Below are 16,623 nucleotides of genomic sequence, written 5' to 3'. Positions count from 1 at the left end.
CACCCAACTCAATCCAAACCAAACCCTCCAAAATCCCACAACAACCAAAATTCTAAAACCTTGATTTATACCTCACATTTTATATAAAAATTAATTTAAAATAGATCACAGAATTAACTGTGAAACATAAAATGATGAAACTTTTAGGACAGAATAAAGGAGGAAAACTAGGACGGAGCAAAGAGTACTTGGTCTTGACACCAAAAACACAGCCCATAAAAGGAAAAATTGGTAAACTGGACTTCATTAAAATACAGAACTTTTGCTTTGGCAAAGACTTCATATTAAGATGATGGAAAGACAACCTCTCAGGTGGGAGAAAATATTTATACATGATATATCTGATAAAGGACTAGTATCTAGAATATATGTAGAACTTCAAAACTCAACAAAAAGAGCAAATAATCCATTTAGAAATGAATAAATGACATGAAGAGAAGTTTCACTAAAGCAGACAGACAGATGGCAAATAAGCACACGAAAAGGTACTACTAAGCATCTTTAATTAGGAAAGTATACAATAAAGCCACAATGAGATCTTACTATGTATCTGTCACAACAGCTAAAATAAAATATTGCCGATAATACCAAATGTTAGTGAGGATATAGAAAAACTGGATTACTCTTATATTGCTGTGGGTTTGATCAGTTTTTCTGAAAAACAGTTGGCAGTTGCTTAAAACACTAAGTGTACAACTAACTACTTTGTATCTGACCTAGTAGTTGTATATCTGGTTATTATGCCAGAGAAATAAAAACATATGTTCATACAAAAACATGTAAAGAAATATTTATAGTGAATTTATTCATAACAGCTCCAAATGGGAAATAACTCAGATATTCTTCAATGGGTTTATGTTTTAAACAAACTGGTGCATCTATATCATGAAATAATAGTCATAAAACTTATTCATATAAGAATATGAATAAATCTCAGAGAATTGTGTTATGGAAAAAAAGGAAATCCCAAAATGTTATATATGGTATGGTGTCATTTATATAACATTCTAGAAATGAAAAAAAGTTGTAGAAATGGAGAACAACTGATTAGTGATTTCCAGGGATTGAGAATGAGAGAGAAGCAAGTGTGGCCATGAAAGAGCACTATGAGGGATCCTTGTGGTGATGGAAATATTCTGTGTTTTGGCCATACAAATTTTATAATCTTGACTGGGATACCGTACCATAATTATGCAAGATGTTACCACTGAGGAAAACTGGGTAAAGAGTATATGCAATCTCTCAGTACAGTTTTGCAACTGCCTATGAATTTACAATTATCTCAAAATGAGTTTAATTTTATTTAAAAAATTATAGTTAATAGTAAGAGATGATTGAAAATCTCTAATAGAATTTTCCAATCTTACCTGTCAGAAGCAATTGTAGATTAAATAAAGCATAATAGGTTTTATTTTATATATATATGGCAATATAATAACAGAATACAATATCTAATGCTCATAATAATGATTCTAGGGCATGAGCAAAAGACCAAAACCCATATTATAATCTGCATAAAAGAGCACCAAAATGTACATATTTTAGAGTTACAATAAAATGTTAAGTTTTTATAATCTATAAGTATTCCATTTCTGAGTTTTTTTACATGTACCACCTATATTATTGGTCCTTATTCCTATGAACTTTACCTACTTAATCTCAACTTGCCTAGATCATAACAGTTTTCTACTATTTGCTTGCAGTTTGTCCTTTTACTTTATCTTCTACCCTTTTGCTATAATGAGGTAAGATATAAAGCTTATCATAAAATTTCTCTATTACTCCTCTTCACTAGAATGCAAGTATAACTTCTCTGGAATCTAACTCAGGATAAATTCTTTCTCTTCTTTTTTTTTGGTACCAGGGATTGAACTCAGGATCTTATGCTTGCGAGGCAGGCAGCACCACTGAGCTAAATCCCCAGCCCCCAATTTTTTTAGATTGGTTCCAAAGTTATTTCATGAAATGTCTCCTACCAATGTAATAGCTTCATTTCCCAATATTCTTCCATATTTTCAAGTACATCAGACATATATAAGTGTTTGACATTTTATAACATTAGGCTTTTCATATATTGTTCTTTCTGCATAAAACATGTTTCCTCTTCATGTCCCCTGGCTAACTCATAGCTAATTATTAAGAACATTTTTCAAGGAATTTTTCTTTGTTTTTAAGTTTATGAGATGTCCTTTCATAGTGCCTCATAGGTGACTCTATTATAGTATTTGTTGGACAAGACTGCCATCCCCCATTTCTTATTAGTAATCTGAGGGCAGGAGATCATGCCATTCATTTTTTTATCTTCCAAAGCTTGGAGTTTCCTAGTAAATGTTATTTGAGTAAATAAATGACCATTATGTTTGACAACATTTTAAAAGGTCAAAGATAACATAAATATCCTAATTTTCTTTATCTTTAATATCATATGGCTGTATTATATATGAATATTTAAACCTATTGATATTTAAACTTATTTGAATCTATTCTTTAGCTATATTATATATTGATGTATGGAAAGAAATATAACTTATTGTTTAAAGTATAATCCCTTCTTATCTATTCTAAGAGTAATTTTTTTCATGCTTTATGGTAAACTCCAAACTCCATCATTCTCACAAATTCATAATGCAACCATTTCATCCTTCATGTTCATACTGTAACTAATTTCATTGATTCTCTAGGTAATTATTTCTGCTCTAAGAATATTAAATCTTTTTTATAGTAGATTTTAGTTACTCCTCCAATGTGCTTGCCCTTTATCTGTTAATTGGCAGTCTTTATTTCTCTTTGGGTAATTTTTCTAATTTGGTCTTTGTCTTTCTTACTTTGCTAGTTGGTTACGCAGGTCTTTTGTCACATCATCCGAACTTTTAAGTCTGTATGCTTAATTATAGTGTTTTAAAGTTATTTGAAGTCTCTTTTTTGTCTCCTTCTTAAAAATCTGTTTCAATTTCTATTCTTCATGAAGTTATTTAATCAGATTAAAATTGCTTAAAATTGCTTGGTCTACAAAGTAGCATATTAGAAAGTTCTGTTAGGATGTGCCCCAGCATATTAACAATATTAAAAAAAAAAAAGGGACACTGTAGAAGGAGAGAAATTGTGGCTCCAACTCCTAAGAGCAATAAGAGAAAGTACCAGGATGCCAGTTACATAATAGGCCCCCAAGTAACCAGTATCTTTTGGAGCAGGAAGATAAAAGGATAAAATCTCTGGAGGAAATCAGAGGAGACTATTGCATAGATACTGAATGAGAGAACAGAAAAGTTGAAAATGTGATAAGAACATATAATGCAAGAAAAATATTGGTTAACAGTTGTTCAAGAAACCAGTACATAAGAAGAAAATAAATGTGTAATGTTTAAGCAATTAATGGAAATATACAACATTTGACGCTAGGAACATTTTCCTTTGACTACTACTGGGAACACATACTGACAATGTCAAAATACAGCTGACAAATGGCAGAAGGAAACTGTCTCTACCTGAACAAAGAATACTTAAAAAAAAATTCCATAACCACAAACCAAGTGGACAGTATAAACTTGAAAATCTATAATCTCTTTTATTGAATACCTGTCATGTGCCTTTTACAAGCTTTAGGATTCAAAGATAGGGGAAAAGCAGAAACATATACACACAAAATAAAAATAAAAATAGCTGTATTAAATAATTTCAACTATGTTGGACAAAGAAAAGGTTAAAGAGAAATGTAATGTCAGAAAAAAAATTATCAGTAAACAATTTTGTATTCCCCAAATGAGATTTGCAGCATATGCCCAATGTAGTTAATAAACTCTTGGGATTTTCTGCTTTTCATATATGGTAGGAATATGGATAAAGTAGCAAAGACAATAATACAAATTGCATAATTGCTGTCTTAAAAAACTAATAATTTAAAAAATCCTAAAAATGCTAAACGGTAATTGGATAGTTTGTATTCTCACTTTATTTTAAAGCTTTATTGGGGGCAGTCACTCATAAAATTGTATTTATTCCATTTCTGCCATGATTCCTATTTCTCCCTAGTTTTGTAATTGAATGAAAGAGGGTGGCAATATAGAAAAATTATTTAAGTTGAATAATAAAGCCAAATTACATTATGTTATGAAGTAAAAATTTTTAGTCTTTTAATTCATCAAAAACAAAGAAGATAATATATTCTACAGTCACTTTAAGGAGTGTATGTGATACTATGATAAGCTGTTCTATGACAAGAAAAGATTGCTATGGTCATAAATCAGTGAACTAGAAAATATACCACTATTTCTATGCTTTAGGCAGAAAACAATAAAATTTCCAATGTTATGAGAATCTTGTTTTATAGATAAAATATCACATCATGACTTATGTTCATAAAGTGCTATAAAAGTAGAGAAGCTATTAACTTGTAATTGACTTGTAATTTTTACACTGCTGAACAAAATACAGTTACTTACTTTTTTCTCCGGTTTGACTCCACAAAATATTTACGTGCTCGATTTCGACATATTTTTTGTTGCTGCAGTAATATTTGGCGTTCTTCCTCTAAATTTTTTTCTAGATGGATTTTCATATCTCTAAAGATAGCATTAAGTTAAGAACAACAGTTCATGTCTTTAGTGGGTGTCAGGACTATCTGAAAATTATAGCTTTGTGCAAATGATAAAATGATGTTTCTGTTGAAAAATTAGTATGCATACACAGTATTAGTATATGACCAGAAGATGTTTCATATAAAAATTATGACTTGGTATTAGAATTTAAGACACATCTCACTGTCTTCAGGGGAAAATAAATTATTTTTAGAAATTAGGAGCCCAAACATGGAGCCTGCATATCTTTATTCATTGTGCAGATATTTGAGTACTTACTAACAAGGGGCTTTAGAGGTATGTACATAAGAAAATGAAAGAAGGTTGTATTTCACTAATAGAAAGTAGATAAATTACACGTTTACCAGATCATTTATCAATCATATTCAAATATTTAAAATCAACTAGAAATATAATTGGAATGCTTGGGAATACAGTTATTAGTGATTTACAGACAGATTGTGAAAAAAAACACTCAACCATGCATAGTCATCTGTTTATCCAGAAGTTTTCTAGAGAAGAAATGGAATATTCTGATTACCCTAATCATCCATTCATTTGAAATTTATTGTATATAATTAAACTTTCCTTAAATAAATTGTATTGATATGGTTAATTAGGTTCCTCAAATTATTTGTTCTATTTTATTAAATATTTTCATTAAATTTGGCACAGTACTGTTCTAATTTTTCATGATTTTGAATTTAAAAATGGTCATTGAAATACTACTCAATTATTCAGTGCCTCATCACTGGATGTCGATGCATGTGAAGTTACACTGAAAATAAGATTACAAAACATGCTCATTTGATTTTTTTAGAATAAAAAGTTGTTTAAAATTTTTTTCCAAACAACTGAGGTCTACACTTCTCTTTAAGAGATCCATTTAATTAATGTCATAAATTGGCTTTTAATGGTAATATAGACTCCAGAAATATATTCAACAAGTTATGCTGACCTGTTAACTCAAAATGTTAATGTTAGGATCCTATGGTACTTCAACATCAATATTTTTTTTTTGTATATCCTTTTATTGGTACATTTTAGGTGTACAATGTAATGACATTCAACACTGGAGATATGCACCTTTACATACTCTCTTGGTTCTTATTTTCCCCCTTCCCCTGCCCTCCCTTCAACCCCTCCATCCCTCCCTATTTACAAAGACTTTGTTTCCATTTTTTCATTTTCTCATATTAATTCCATTCCCTTCTTTCCTTTCCCCTACCCCTCTCACTTCCCCCTCCCCTTTGCCCCTTTTCTTCCTATTTCACATTATCTATTATACCTTTTAGTCCTTATTTACACTTTCAGTTTCTCACACTAGAGAAACTATTCGGTATTTACACGTGTGTCCTGTTTATTTCACTTAAGAGTATCGCCTCAATGTACATCCATTCAGCAATAAATGTCTCTAATTTCTCATTTTTGATGGCTGAGTAGTGCTCCATTTTATAAAAAACCCACATTTTCTTGATCCAGTCTCCAGATCAACATCAATATTATAAAGAAATTCTATTACATATTTTGAAAAAGTCACATCAAACAACATTTTTGGTTATTTGAATTTTTGCTAGTAGGAGCTTATTTGTTTTCAATTATACTGCTATTTAAGTGTCTCTCTACCATAGGTCAGAATTCACTTCACTTTCATTTTTTAATGTAATTTTGAACTACCTCGGACAAACACCCAAATACTCTCGCATACATGATTTTTTTTTACTGAAAGGTTTATCAATTTATAAGAATGAGACCAAAAATGAAGGAAATCTGGTTCTTGGCTAGCACAGAAATAGGTATAGATATCTTATTCTTCTCAAATATAGTCCTTTATTAGGTGCTAGATGTCAAGAAATTGTTAGCTGCAAAAGTCATAATTCAGCAGTAAAGGAAAATGTGACTTCATTCAGGGAACACAGGAGAACACAGTAGGAGTGCCAAAGACAAGTTGCTCTGGGTCAGGTGAGAGGTATAGGGGACTAAGCTACAGATGAAGACAATTCTGTTCAACATGCTTGAAATTTCATTACAAGAGGAGAAAGAAAATCACAAAGGTAATGTTCATAACGTTCATATTGTTTTGACAACTATATATTTTAAAATTTAATTAAATGACTACTATATATAATATATATAAAATAATTCTTGCTTGCTGAATTATAAAGACTGCTGTTGTCTTTGCATCTTTTCAAATATGGTATTCAATTTTTAAAAATATTAAATGGATAGTTAACTTTTGATTTTTCCAAGCTGTACCATAAATGTAGGGTATTTCCATAAGAAATGCTCTTAAACATTTGTCTAAAGGATTTTTTATGTATTTAATATTAACAAAACAAAAAAGAATACTATAATATCTATCTTCAAACTTAGCTTTTCTCCAAATAGATTGTTTAAAATATATTATCATATACATATAACCATGTATCATACAACCTTTTATCTTACCAAGTCTATTAAAGCTATCTTGATTCTCTTTCGTCTTCTGTGTGATTTAGGCACTCTAAATCACTTGCCTAAACTACTTTGGTACTCTCCTAACACATTTCCGTACTCCTAAAATGATAGTCCTTTTGTTGAACCTCCACAAAGCAACTCTGATTTTGTTATTCTTTGTTGTTCTCCAAAAGTACCTATCATCTTCATGACAAATCTCAAATTCTTGGGCGTGTATTTATATAGCAATCTATAATCTGGTCTTTTTTTAGCTTTATTTTTTAACATTTACAGTTCTTAGAATATACTAATGGCTTGATAAAAATTTGCTAATTGGAGAAAATTCTTTGAGGTAGAATTAACAGGATGAAAAGTTTATATCTTTTAATGCATTAGTAAAAAATTGGCTTCTCAAGAGGTTAAACAAATCTATATGCACTTAGAAATACAAGTTTCAAAACTTCATGAACATATGATAAGGTTTTTTCAAACATAGGATGAAAAACCATGTTTTATTATGTAAGCATTAGCAAACTAGAATACTTTTTATGTTGTGTGCTAATTTTAATTTTTCTCTTTGGAAAATCATTAATTTAGGTTAATGGCCATTTATCTACTGAGAAACTGATTTCTAAAAAACATCGATTGCAATAAGTTCAATATAGGTAGAAAAATATAGATATTAACTCTATCAATTAATGCTAGTGTTTTCCCATTATATTTCCTATTTAATTATACAATTTTTTTTAAAGTTTTAAATTAATGTTATCTTTGAATATTTTTCCTTGGAAATTACTTCTCTTCAAAAGGTAAAGTTACCATATGTTCAAAGAATGAAAAATGTGAAACTGTTTTTTGTCAGTTTTTAGAATTTTATGTTTATATGTATCCTTTTCAGCAGCTCAAATTTATTTTGGAATGTAGAATAAAATATTACTAAGGGTAGAGATAGTGAATATGGACTACTCATTTTTAGAGTTCTGAATAAGAAATAGGTAACATCAGAATACAGTTAAAAAGGATCTTTTGATCAAAGGATTTGTTAGTGTACCTAATTTTAAGGATTGTCAAGAACTGAACATATTTGCAGGCTAAGGAAAAAGAAGGCCATGAAGAGAAACTTAAAGTTAATTATAAGGAGGTGGAAAAGTTTACATTCCTGAGCCACTGAGGGAAAAGAAAGTAGATATAAATAAGGATATACATTGGTGGATTCATTTTCTACAACGAAAGTGGTATTTTATTAGTGAACCTGGAAAGAAAACAAGTGGATGAGAGTGTGTGCATTTGTGTTGTTTGTTGGGAGGGACCTGAGGAAGTTCATGGCATCTATGTTTTATTAAGTGGTGAAACAATCCTCTGAGAATGGTGTTAGGCATAGGCAGTAAGAAGCGATTACCCTGTTCTTGTTTGGTTGAAGCTGGGACTCTTTTGTGGTGCCATATGTATTGTCTTGTGATTTTCTCTGCCAACAATTTTATTATTCACATGGAAGAGTAGAGAAGGAGGACTATACTAGTTTCTGGGTGTTTAAGCAGAATAGGGGTATGAAGATCCAAGGATGGTGAGAGAATATGTCTAAATAAAAAAGAATTGGATATAAAATGGGTAAGAAAGAGAGGCAAGGTGTTAAGATGGGTCTAAATCCGAGGATATTTGTGAGAAAAAGGCATATTATGAAGATGAGAGCTCTTGTTTTTCTTAACAAACTTTATTTCTACTTGGATTCTAAGAGACTGAAATGTAGAAATTCAGTTAATTTTAGTCAGATGAACTTTATAAAGTTGTATTTTTTTACAGCCTTTACAATTAGGAAATTCTAACTCTAGTTAGAAAATATCTTCAACAAAAAGATGGCCTCTGAGTATTGCACTCACATTTGGATATTACAATTAAAATTTTTATCAAGACATGTTTTTTAAAAGACTCTGATTCTTTCACTTGTTTTCTTTTTTGTTCCATTTAGTCATTCACTTAGAAAATTTGAGCATCTTCTCTGTACTAGGAATTCAATGGGAAACACTACAGAAACGAAGAACATCCAAAATAATACCCCCCCCAAAAAAACTTACATAAGGTGCTTTACTGTTTCTTCAAGTGGAAAACATTCTTACACTTGATCTTAGCCAAAAGGCCAAGTAGCAATGGAAAACATTCTTGATTTAGTGTTACAGTTTATTTATTATGTTCAAATTCTCTTTATAACAATTAAAATAAATATTATGCAAAATTATATGTGATGCTAGCAAAACATATATAAGCCAGCAAACATCTACACACAGATGCACACATACATACAAGCAAAAGTTGTTGGATTTTATTAATGACTTTTGGTCATTTATTGAAATCATAACTTGGTTACTTTTAAGTATATAGTCTTTAAATATATTTTAGTAATGGATTTCTTTATAGAAATCTATCATAATTCTGGAATATAGTCTTTTTGGTTATATTCCTTTGATGTATTGAAGAATTCTTTTTTTTTTTTTTTTGGTACCAGGGATCGAACTCAGGACCTTGTGCTTGCAAAGCAGGCGGCAGAACCACTGAGCTAAATCCCTGGCTGATGTATTGCAGAATTCTATTTACAATTTCTTTGGTTATTTGTATCTATGTTCACATCATGTAAAGTGAGAAAATGGAAGTTTTTGACCATTTCATTAATGAAAATGATGGAAAGATACACACTTTGTCAATGAGTCATTTACAATGCTGCCTATATTCTCATTTAGAGATAAACTAAATAAAATAAATAAAATAAAAATATGTAAAAAGAAAAGAAAAGAAAATACAAGGGGGAAGAATAAAAGTCATACAGAGGACAATCCTATTTATTTCAGAGTATTTTCCTGAGAGGAAAATTCAGGGGAGCGACAAGGGTGAGACAAACGGAATCAGCTTAATAATGAATAGATGAGAGGAGCTAGAAGCTGCTATTGCATGGGCCAGGGATTAAGTTCAGTGGTTCTGGCGCCTGCCTCACAAGCGCAAGGTCCCGAGCTGCTATTGCAGACAACTGCTTTGAGAACTTGGCTAAAGAAATAAAAGGGATGGAAGCTTAAAGAAAACGTGATCAGAGGAGAGGTACATACCTGTCTTTTTCAGTGGATCTGTATCCCTAGAACCTACAATACAGCTTATCAAAGAGCTGACACTCAATAGAAATTGATGGTTTGCTGTTAAAATCATAACACAATATAAAATGTATCCCAGAAGTTGGAGGCAATGTGGTAAGAAAACCAGGATGAAATGGTGGTGGGGTGGGAAGGTTAAGGAAAGAGAAGACACTCCTTTAAGATGATTACACGGCACCATCACTGCTGATCAAAGTCCTTTGAGAATACAAAGGTTACATTCTATTATATCATGGTCTGAAGGAATAAACATGATTCCTATATTTTGAAAACAACTCTTTCAATTTTCTACGGTATAATCAACAGCAATATCAAAGGTAGGCTTAACCAATTCCTAGGGAAAAGTCAGAAATAATCCAAGGTTCATTTCCTCTCTGCTGTCCCTCTGACAACGGACTGGGTAGAGACGGAAAACAAAACAAATGACCAAATTGTGGTAGGGTTTAGCAGCTCTGGAAAATGCATTAGGGATGAGCTAGACTGTTAAAACAGATCTTCAGACTAGCAAAATATTTTATTTGTACAATTTCTCTAAGTAGCATGATTAATAAGAAAGTGGCAAATATGCAAGTAGGGAATGGCATAATTCTAGAACGCAAAAATACTTCCCCACAGAATACACATTTATTTTTAAAATCTACGAAAAACTAACAATGAAGTTGGAGATTGGGGGTGGGACAACAGGGTGGCAGGAGAAGGAGCCACAGGAATAAAATGGTATAATTTTAGGGTCAAACGGAAAAAATGATAGTTGCTAAAGCAAATACCCTCATGAAGATGACTTGCTTTTTTGGATCAAGTCGCGTTAGCAGCAGTGGGAATCTAACGAAAAAAACCAAAAACCAAAAAACAAAACAAGCCCCACTTCGAACACTGCCGCCCCGGGGGTCACAGGCTGGGAAGGATACAAGTAAGCGCCAGGTCGGTGACGCCCGCCGCTCTCCCGAGGGCTGAGGGGGGCTCTGCCGAGGATGTCCGCGGATTCAGCGCCCAGGCCGGCGACCGCGCTCTGGGCTCCCGGCCTCCCTGCCAGCATCTTTCACCTCAGCGCCGCCTCCCGACTTGTCCCCGCGCCTCCCTCATGGCCGCTCCGGCCTCCTCCTCCTCAGTTCGGCCTCTCCCTACACCCAGTCTCTCAGGCCTCGAGTCACAGGCGCTGAGGAGTCGCCCGCGGCAGCCCTGGCTCACGCACAGCGGAGCTGCTGACTGGGGTGGCGACCGCAGCTGCGACGGGTGCTACCTTGCCCCGAAACAGCAGAGGTGACAGCAGCGACCCCGCCGCAGCCATCCTGACAACCAACGGACGCAGCGTCCTTCGCAACGGAAACTTGGAGGGCAGGGCGGGGCGCGTGCCCGAGACAGCCAATAGGAGGTGCTGGCGGCCGGGTGCGTTCCCAGCTGCCCTGCGCAGGCGGTAGCAACCCGGCCTCTCCAGGGACCCGCGTGGTTGCCCGAGACAACCAGCGGGTCTTGCGTTAGAGTCTCAGCGGGATCTGTCTCTCTTTTTATGAGGGTGTTTTTGTGAGACTATTGAGAGTGCTCAAAGACAGAGAGATGGAAAATCCCCAGATACGGGAAAATGCCATTGTCAGATTCTGAAATGTGTATTTTGGGGAATAAGTTGGATTTAATATGGAATCTTTTGGGGTCTTGAATTGTGAGACTTGGGGTATCACCGTCCTCAAACACCATCTCTTAAAAAAAAAAAAGCATTGTGAAGTGGAAATTTTCCTTCTTTATGTTCTTTCACCCAGTCCAAAATACTTCTGCTATTCCCTCTCCATTGCCCTACTTAAAAAGGCTACGTTTCAAATGCTCCTTGCCTTGGTGCCAGATTCTGGAAATGGACCATCACAGCAAAGCGGCCTGAAAAGAAGTTCAGATTTAAATTAGTAATCTCCTGGGAAGAAATGCTAGAAGAGATCATCATACTGAACTTGTTTCAGGAGGTATGGAAAATTAAAAGGAGTTTTGAGCCACTAGTTTAATGGTTATGCAAGTGAAAATTTGGGAAAAGATTGAAACTTTTTGTTGGAGCCTAGTCTAAAAATACATATACATTTCTACTGTAATCTAGCCAGTTTTTATTTTTTATTTTTGGAAAAACTCCCAGATTGGAAGTAGAATTGTGCAGACCAAATAAAGATCTCTCACTTGCCATTTGGATGTCTCTGCCTTTCTTCATTTTTAGACTTTAAATTATAAACTTTCCCCAAAATTATTAAAAACAGAGTTTTTGCAAACTTGGATATAATGATTCAAATTGGAATATGTTCTGTGGAGTAAGATTTTAAAGTGCCACAACAAATCCAGTTTTGCACAAAGTGCTTAAGTCCCATTAAAAATCATGCGCGAGGATAAAATATATAATCATAACAGAGAAAGGCTAAAGGTGTACACTTGGACAGTTAGCTGTCTTGGCAAGTTTTTAACTGGCCTAGCCACAGGAATTGGCCTTGATTTTATTCCAACTGCTATCATTACAACTTTCTCCAGGAAGGATTTGACAGGAAATAAAGTAGGGCAGTGTAAAGTGCAAATAAAAGTGAGAAGTTGATGGTTTTTTGAGGTATATAGGCATTTTAGTTTTCCTGAAAGTTTAGCTTTTTCTCTTATTAGTTTGGCAACTTGTGACTCTTATACACATTATTGCTTTGTTGCATGGAATGTTATTTACCATTAAGAGGCATGTTTTGTTTCTCAGCTACTTACAAATGTTTGCATATATAAGCATTGTTCACTGAAGTGCTGCTTTATGATAATAACTAAGAAGAAAGTAAATTTTATACTTAAGATTGCCAAATTTAAGATCATAGTTTAAAAAATTAAAAAAATTCTTTCTGTCTTCAAAATATTAAGCAGATTTTCCACATTCTACTTAAATTGCATAATCCTGAATTCTACAAAACTGAGGCTTCCTGTTTAGATATTTTGATAATAGAAAGCTAACTTGAGGATTTTATGTTTGAAAGGAAAAGCAAATATTAAAGCAATAGAGAATACAGTAAAATCTCTATCATGTCAGAAGCGACATCTGAATTTAATATAAAAATTAATTTTTTGTGGTTGTCCTACTAGGGATTGAACCTAGTGCATGGAGTATGCTAGAAAAGTACTGTACTACTGAACCACATCCCCAGCCCTATAATGCTTAATTCTTCCATACTTTACAACACTTATTATATGCCAAGAACTTTCTAGATATTGGGATGTCGTAATGCATAAAAACTTCAAAGAGTTATGGTCATAAAACATATTTATTTCTCTTTCCCAATAAGATATATTAGGTAGTAAAAAGTGCTACAAGGAAAAAATGGAGTAGTGTGGGGGATAGAGACTGATGTCAGTTCTATTTTTAGATAGAGTACTTAGGGAAGGCCCCTAAGGAAGAGAAATTAGGTTAGAAGTCTGAATGAAAGAAAAGAGGTTGCCATTTAAATATCTGGATGAACAATATGACAGGGATAAGAGTTATAAGTAAAAAAGGCTCTGAAAACAAAATCATATTGGTCTATTAACATCACCTCTGTATCTGTAGAAGAACTAGGTAGGAGAAGTATGCTAATATCTGAGACTGGAAAAGTACATGCCCCAGATTCAGTGGGGACTTATAAGATATTCAAGGACTTAATATATAATCTAACTTCCAATGGAGGGAAAATTACTGGAGAGTTTCGAGTTTAGATGTTCTCATTTAACCTTTAAACAGGATCACTGTAAATACTACGGCAAAATTAGACTATAGAGGACAAGACCAGAAACAATGAGGATAGTTAGAAGATTATCACAGCATATTAGGAGAAAGGTGACAGAGACTTGGACTACAATGGTAGTGAAAGTGGTAGCAAAAAGTGTTTAAAATTTGAACCCGGTGCTATTGAGATGTGTTGATAGATGATTGTAGCGAGAGTGCAGGTGGGGGAAAAGGTCAAATGTGATTGTCAGATATAGGGCTGGAATAACTGCTTAAAGAATATTCCATTTAAGAAAATTGGGAAGAATGAGTAGTGGGATGGAAGGAGGAAAATAAGTTAGGCTTCAAACATGTTAAACATAAGATTGCTATTAGACACTCAAGTTCATTAACTGGCAGCCTCATAAATTGCTAATGATATTTTATTTAGAAAAGAAGCTGATAAACACTTTGTAGTTACAAAGTGTGTTCACATAACTTAATTTGAATACTGTACTAGTAAAAAAACTTTAGACAAATTAAACAGTTTATTTGAGGAAAGAACAATTCGTCATTAAATCAGGCAGCATTATGAGCCAGAAGTACCCAGCATCATGAGCCCTACCTAGCAGCACGAGCTGCAAGATTTATAGGTTCAATAAAAAAGCAAAGCAGAGAAATCACCTGATTTGCTACAGCTAGGCATTTGCCTTATTTGGGCATGGTATAACCAGTTGGCTGCCTGTGATTGGCTTTTACAATTGGCTGGAACTGCTATTGTTACAAAAGTACACTCTCAGGTTATGGATCTTTCTTCCTTCCTTCTCTCTCTCTCTCTCTCTCTCTCTCTCTCTCTCTCTCTCTCTCTCTCTCTTGCAGAGTATGGCACTACTTTACCAATGGCTTCCTGCTTATTTAATTTTTAACAATTTTTACAGTCTTGCAAATCATGTGGTAGCCTATAATGAATAATTTTTTGTGTTTTCCCTTTTATCTTGGCTGAGGTTATTTTTTCCATCTTCTGCAGAAGTGTTTTTTTTTTTTCTTCAAATAAGAATTTCCTGAATTTATCTCTGGGCAAACTGTGAAAGAACAAAGAATTTTATGTCTGGCTGATTTAAATTCCCAAGGTGTTGTCATCTTCATTTCAATTTCATAAGACTTCAACTAGAAATTTAAAATTAAAGATGTGTACTCTTTGATTTCCAATATAAATTATAAAGGTCATCAATATTGTTAGAGTGTTAGAACTGCATATAAGTCAAGTGAAATAATAATAGTGTTGACACCAACTAACATTTAATTGTTTGTGGGTACATATATTAAGTCATTTAATCCGCACAACAATCCTCATTCTAAAAAGGAGACAATTGAGCTACAGCAATATTAAGCAATGCCTTAGTTACTTTCTCATTGCTGAGACAAAATATACAACACCTGATGTTAAAGGAGCAAAAGTTTATTGTAGCTCACAGTTTGTGGAGGTTTCAGTTCATAGTTAGCTGGCTCCAAGGCAGGGTGGCATGGGAGAGGGTCACCACAGAGGAGAAACAATTGATGGTGGGCAGAAAGCAGCAAAGTGGTGAAGTTTTGAAGAAGTAGCAAGTGATGACAGCAGCCCTCTTTCTGTCCCTTATATTCTATCCAGGTTACACACCCTTAGGGTGGTCAGCACGCATACCCAAGGTGAGCCTTCCCATTATCCACACCCAGAACTATGCCAGACCAATCAGTGGACTGATTTAGTTATCACACAACCTCGATCCCAGCATCACATACTCTAGAGCCAGCCACCTCTGAAAAGCCCCCACCTATGACTGCATGAGGCTTGGGGGAATATCTAGACACAAGCCATAACAGGTAACTTTTCTCCAAGGTCCCAGAATATAAAAGGGTGGTGAAATAAAGATGCAAGCAGGCAGTCTGTACTCCTAACTACCTCATACTGCCTCACTGGAGAAACTCTGATAAAGTAGTCTTAGTAAATAAGGGATAAGAATATTTAAGTAGCAGAGAATGAGAAAGTAAAATCAGAGAAGAGATTATTAGTTTAAGATATTTCTTTGTTAAATACATATTTGTATCTATTGTGTATCAGTCACTACGCTCCTGCCATAAAAACTATGGTCTTTGTCTTGCAATTATCAGGCTAGGAAAGGAGATAGAGAAAATAATACTTTGAATCAGAAGCAAGACCTAAGAAAATTTTATTTTGCCTCTTAATTAGACAATAATAGTCTTAAGCATGCTTCTAGAATGAAGAGAAGTCATTGTCAAGGGAAATTTGAAAGCTCATTACAGGCATTGATCTACCTTTAGAGAATGGTCATTTTCAATAATAATACCTCCATTATGGTTCAGAATTTTTAACAATGTAACTGCAAAACATACTAATCAGAATTCTAAAAATTTGACACTTCTGTGGTTAGTATGACCATTAATGAGATCTAAATTCATAGAAATGTACATTTTAATTCTGAATTATCTGTTCTGGATATTCACATTGAACAAATTTCTACTTAACACACGAAAATAGTTCCAATGTAATATTCTTCCCATTCCATTTATTAGTTCTACCTCCTTGCTTTTTTTGGGCAAACCATTTCACAATTACTAAGGTATACCTTTTCAAAGGCATTTTTCTGATGGCAAAAAAATTTGACTCTAAAAAGTAGATGAATTTTAAAGTTATACTCTATCTATTGCCTACCTAGCAAAAGTATGGATTTATGTTGTTGGCATGAAGTGATAAAAAGAATTCATATGACTTAAAATGCCAGGCTTTCTAGAAGTTACCTTGTTTTTC

At 33.7% G+C, this 16,623-nt stretch overlaps 1 protein-coding gene across 9 annotated transcripts in view; it reads right to left on the bottom strand.

Annotated features, from left to right (window-relative positions):
* The window catches only part of Cep126 (centrosomal protein 126), a 101,299-nt gene extending 89,805 nt beyond the window's left edge, over positions 1-11,494 (bottom strand). For all 9 annotated transcript variants that reach the window (XR_015451633.1, XR_015451634.1, XR_015451635.1 and 6 more), the window contains exons 1-2: positions 11,053-11,494; positions 4,440-4,559 (exon numbers count right to left, since the gene is read on the bottom strand). Coding sequence is in view for 6 of the 9 variants with exons in the window: in XM_004870802.3 (XP_004870859.1) it covers positions 4,440-4,559; positions 11,053-11,180 (248 nt within the window). In the remaining 3 variants the exon portion in view is untranslated. The remainder of the gene's footprint in view (positions 1-4,439; positions 4,560-11,052) is intronic.
* Between the last annotated feature and the right edge of the window lie 5,129 nt (positions 11,495-16,623).

The sequence above is a fragment of the Heterocephalus glaber genome, unplaced genomic scaffold (assembly GCF_053883595.1).
Source record: "Heterocephalus glaber isolate CG9 unplaced genomic scaffold, H.glaber_assembly_v1.0 deba00001429, whole genome shotgun sequence".
Classification (NCBI taxonomy): domain Eukaryota; kingdom Metazoa; phylum Chordata; class Mammalia; order Rodentia; family Bathyergidae; genus Heterocephalus; species Heterocephalus glaber.
The sequence above is the reverse complement of the archived record's forward strand: the minus strand, read 5'-3'. Positions and strand labels throughout refer to the sequence as shown.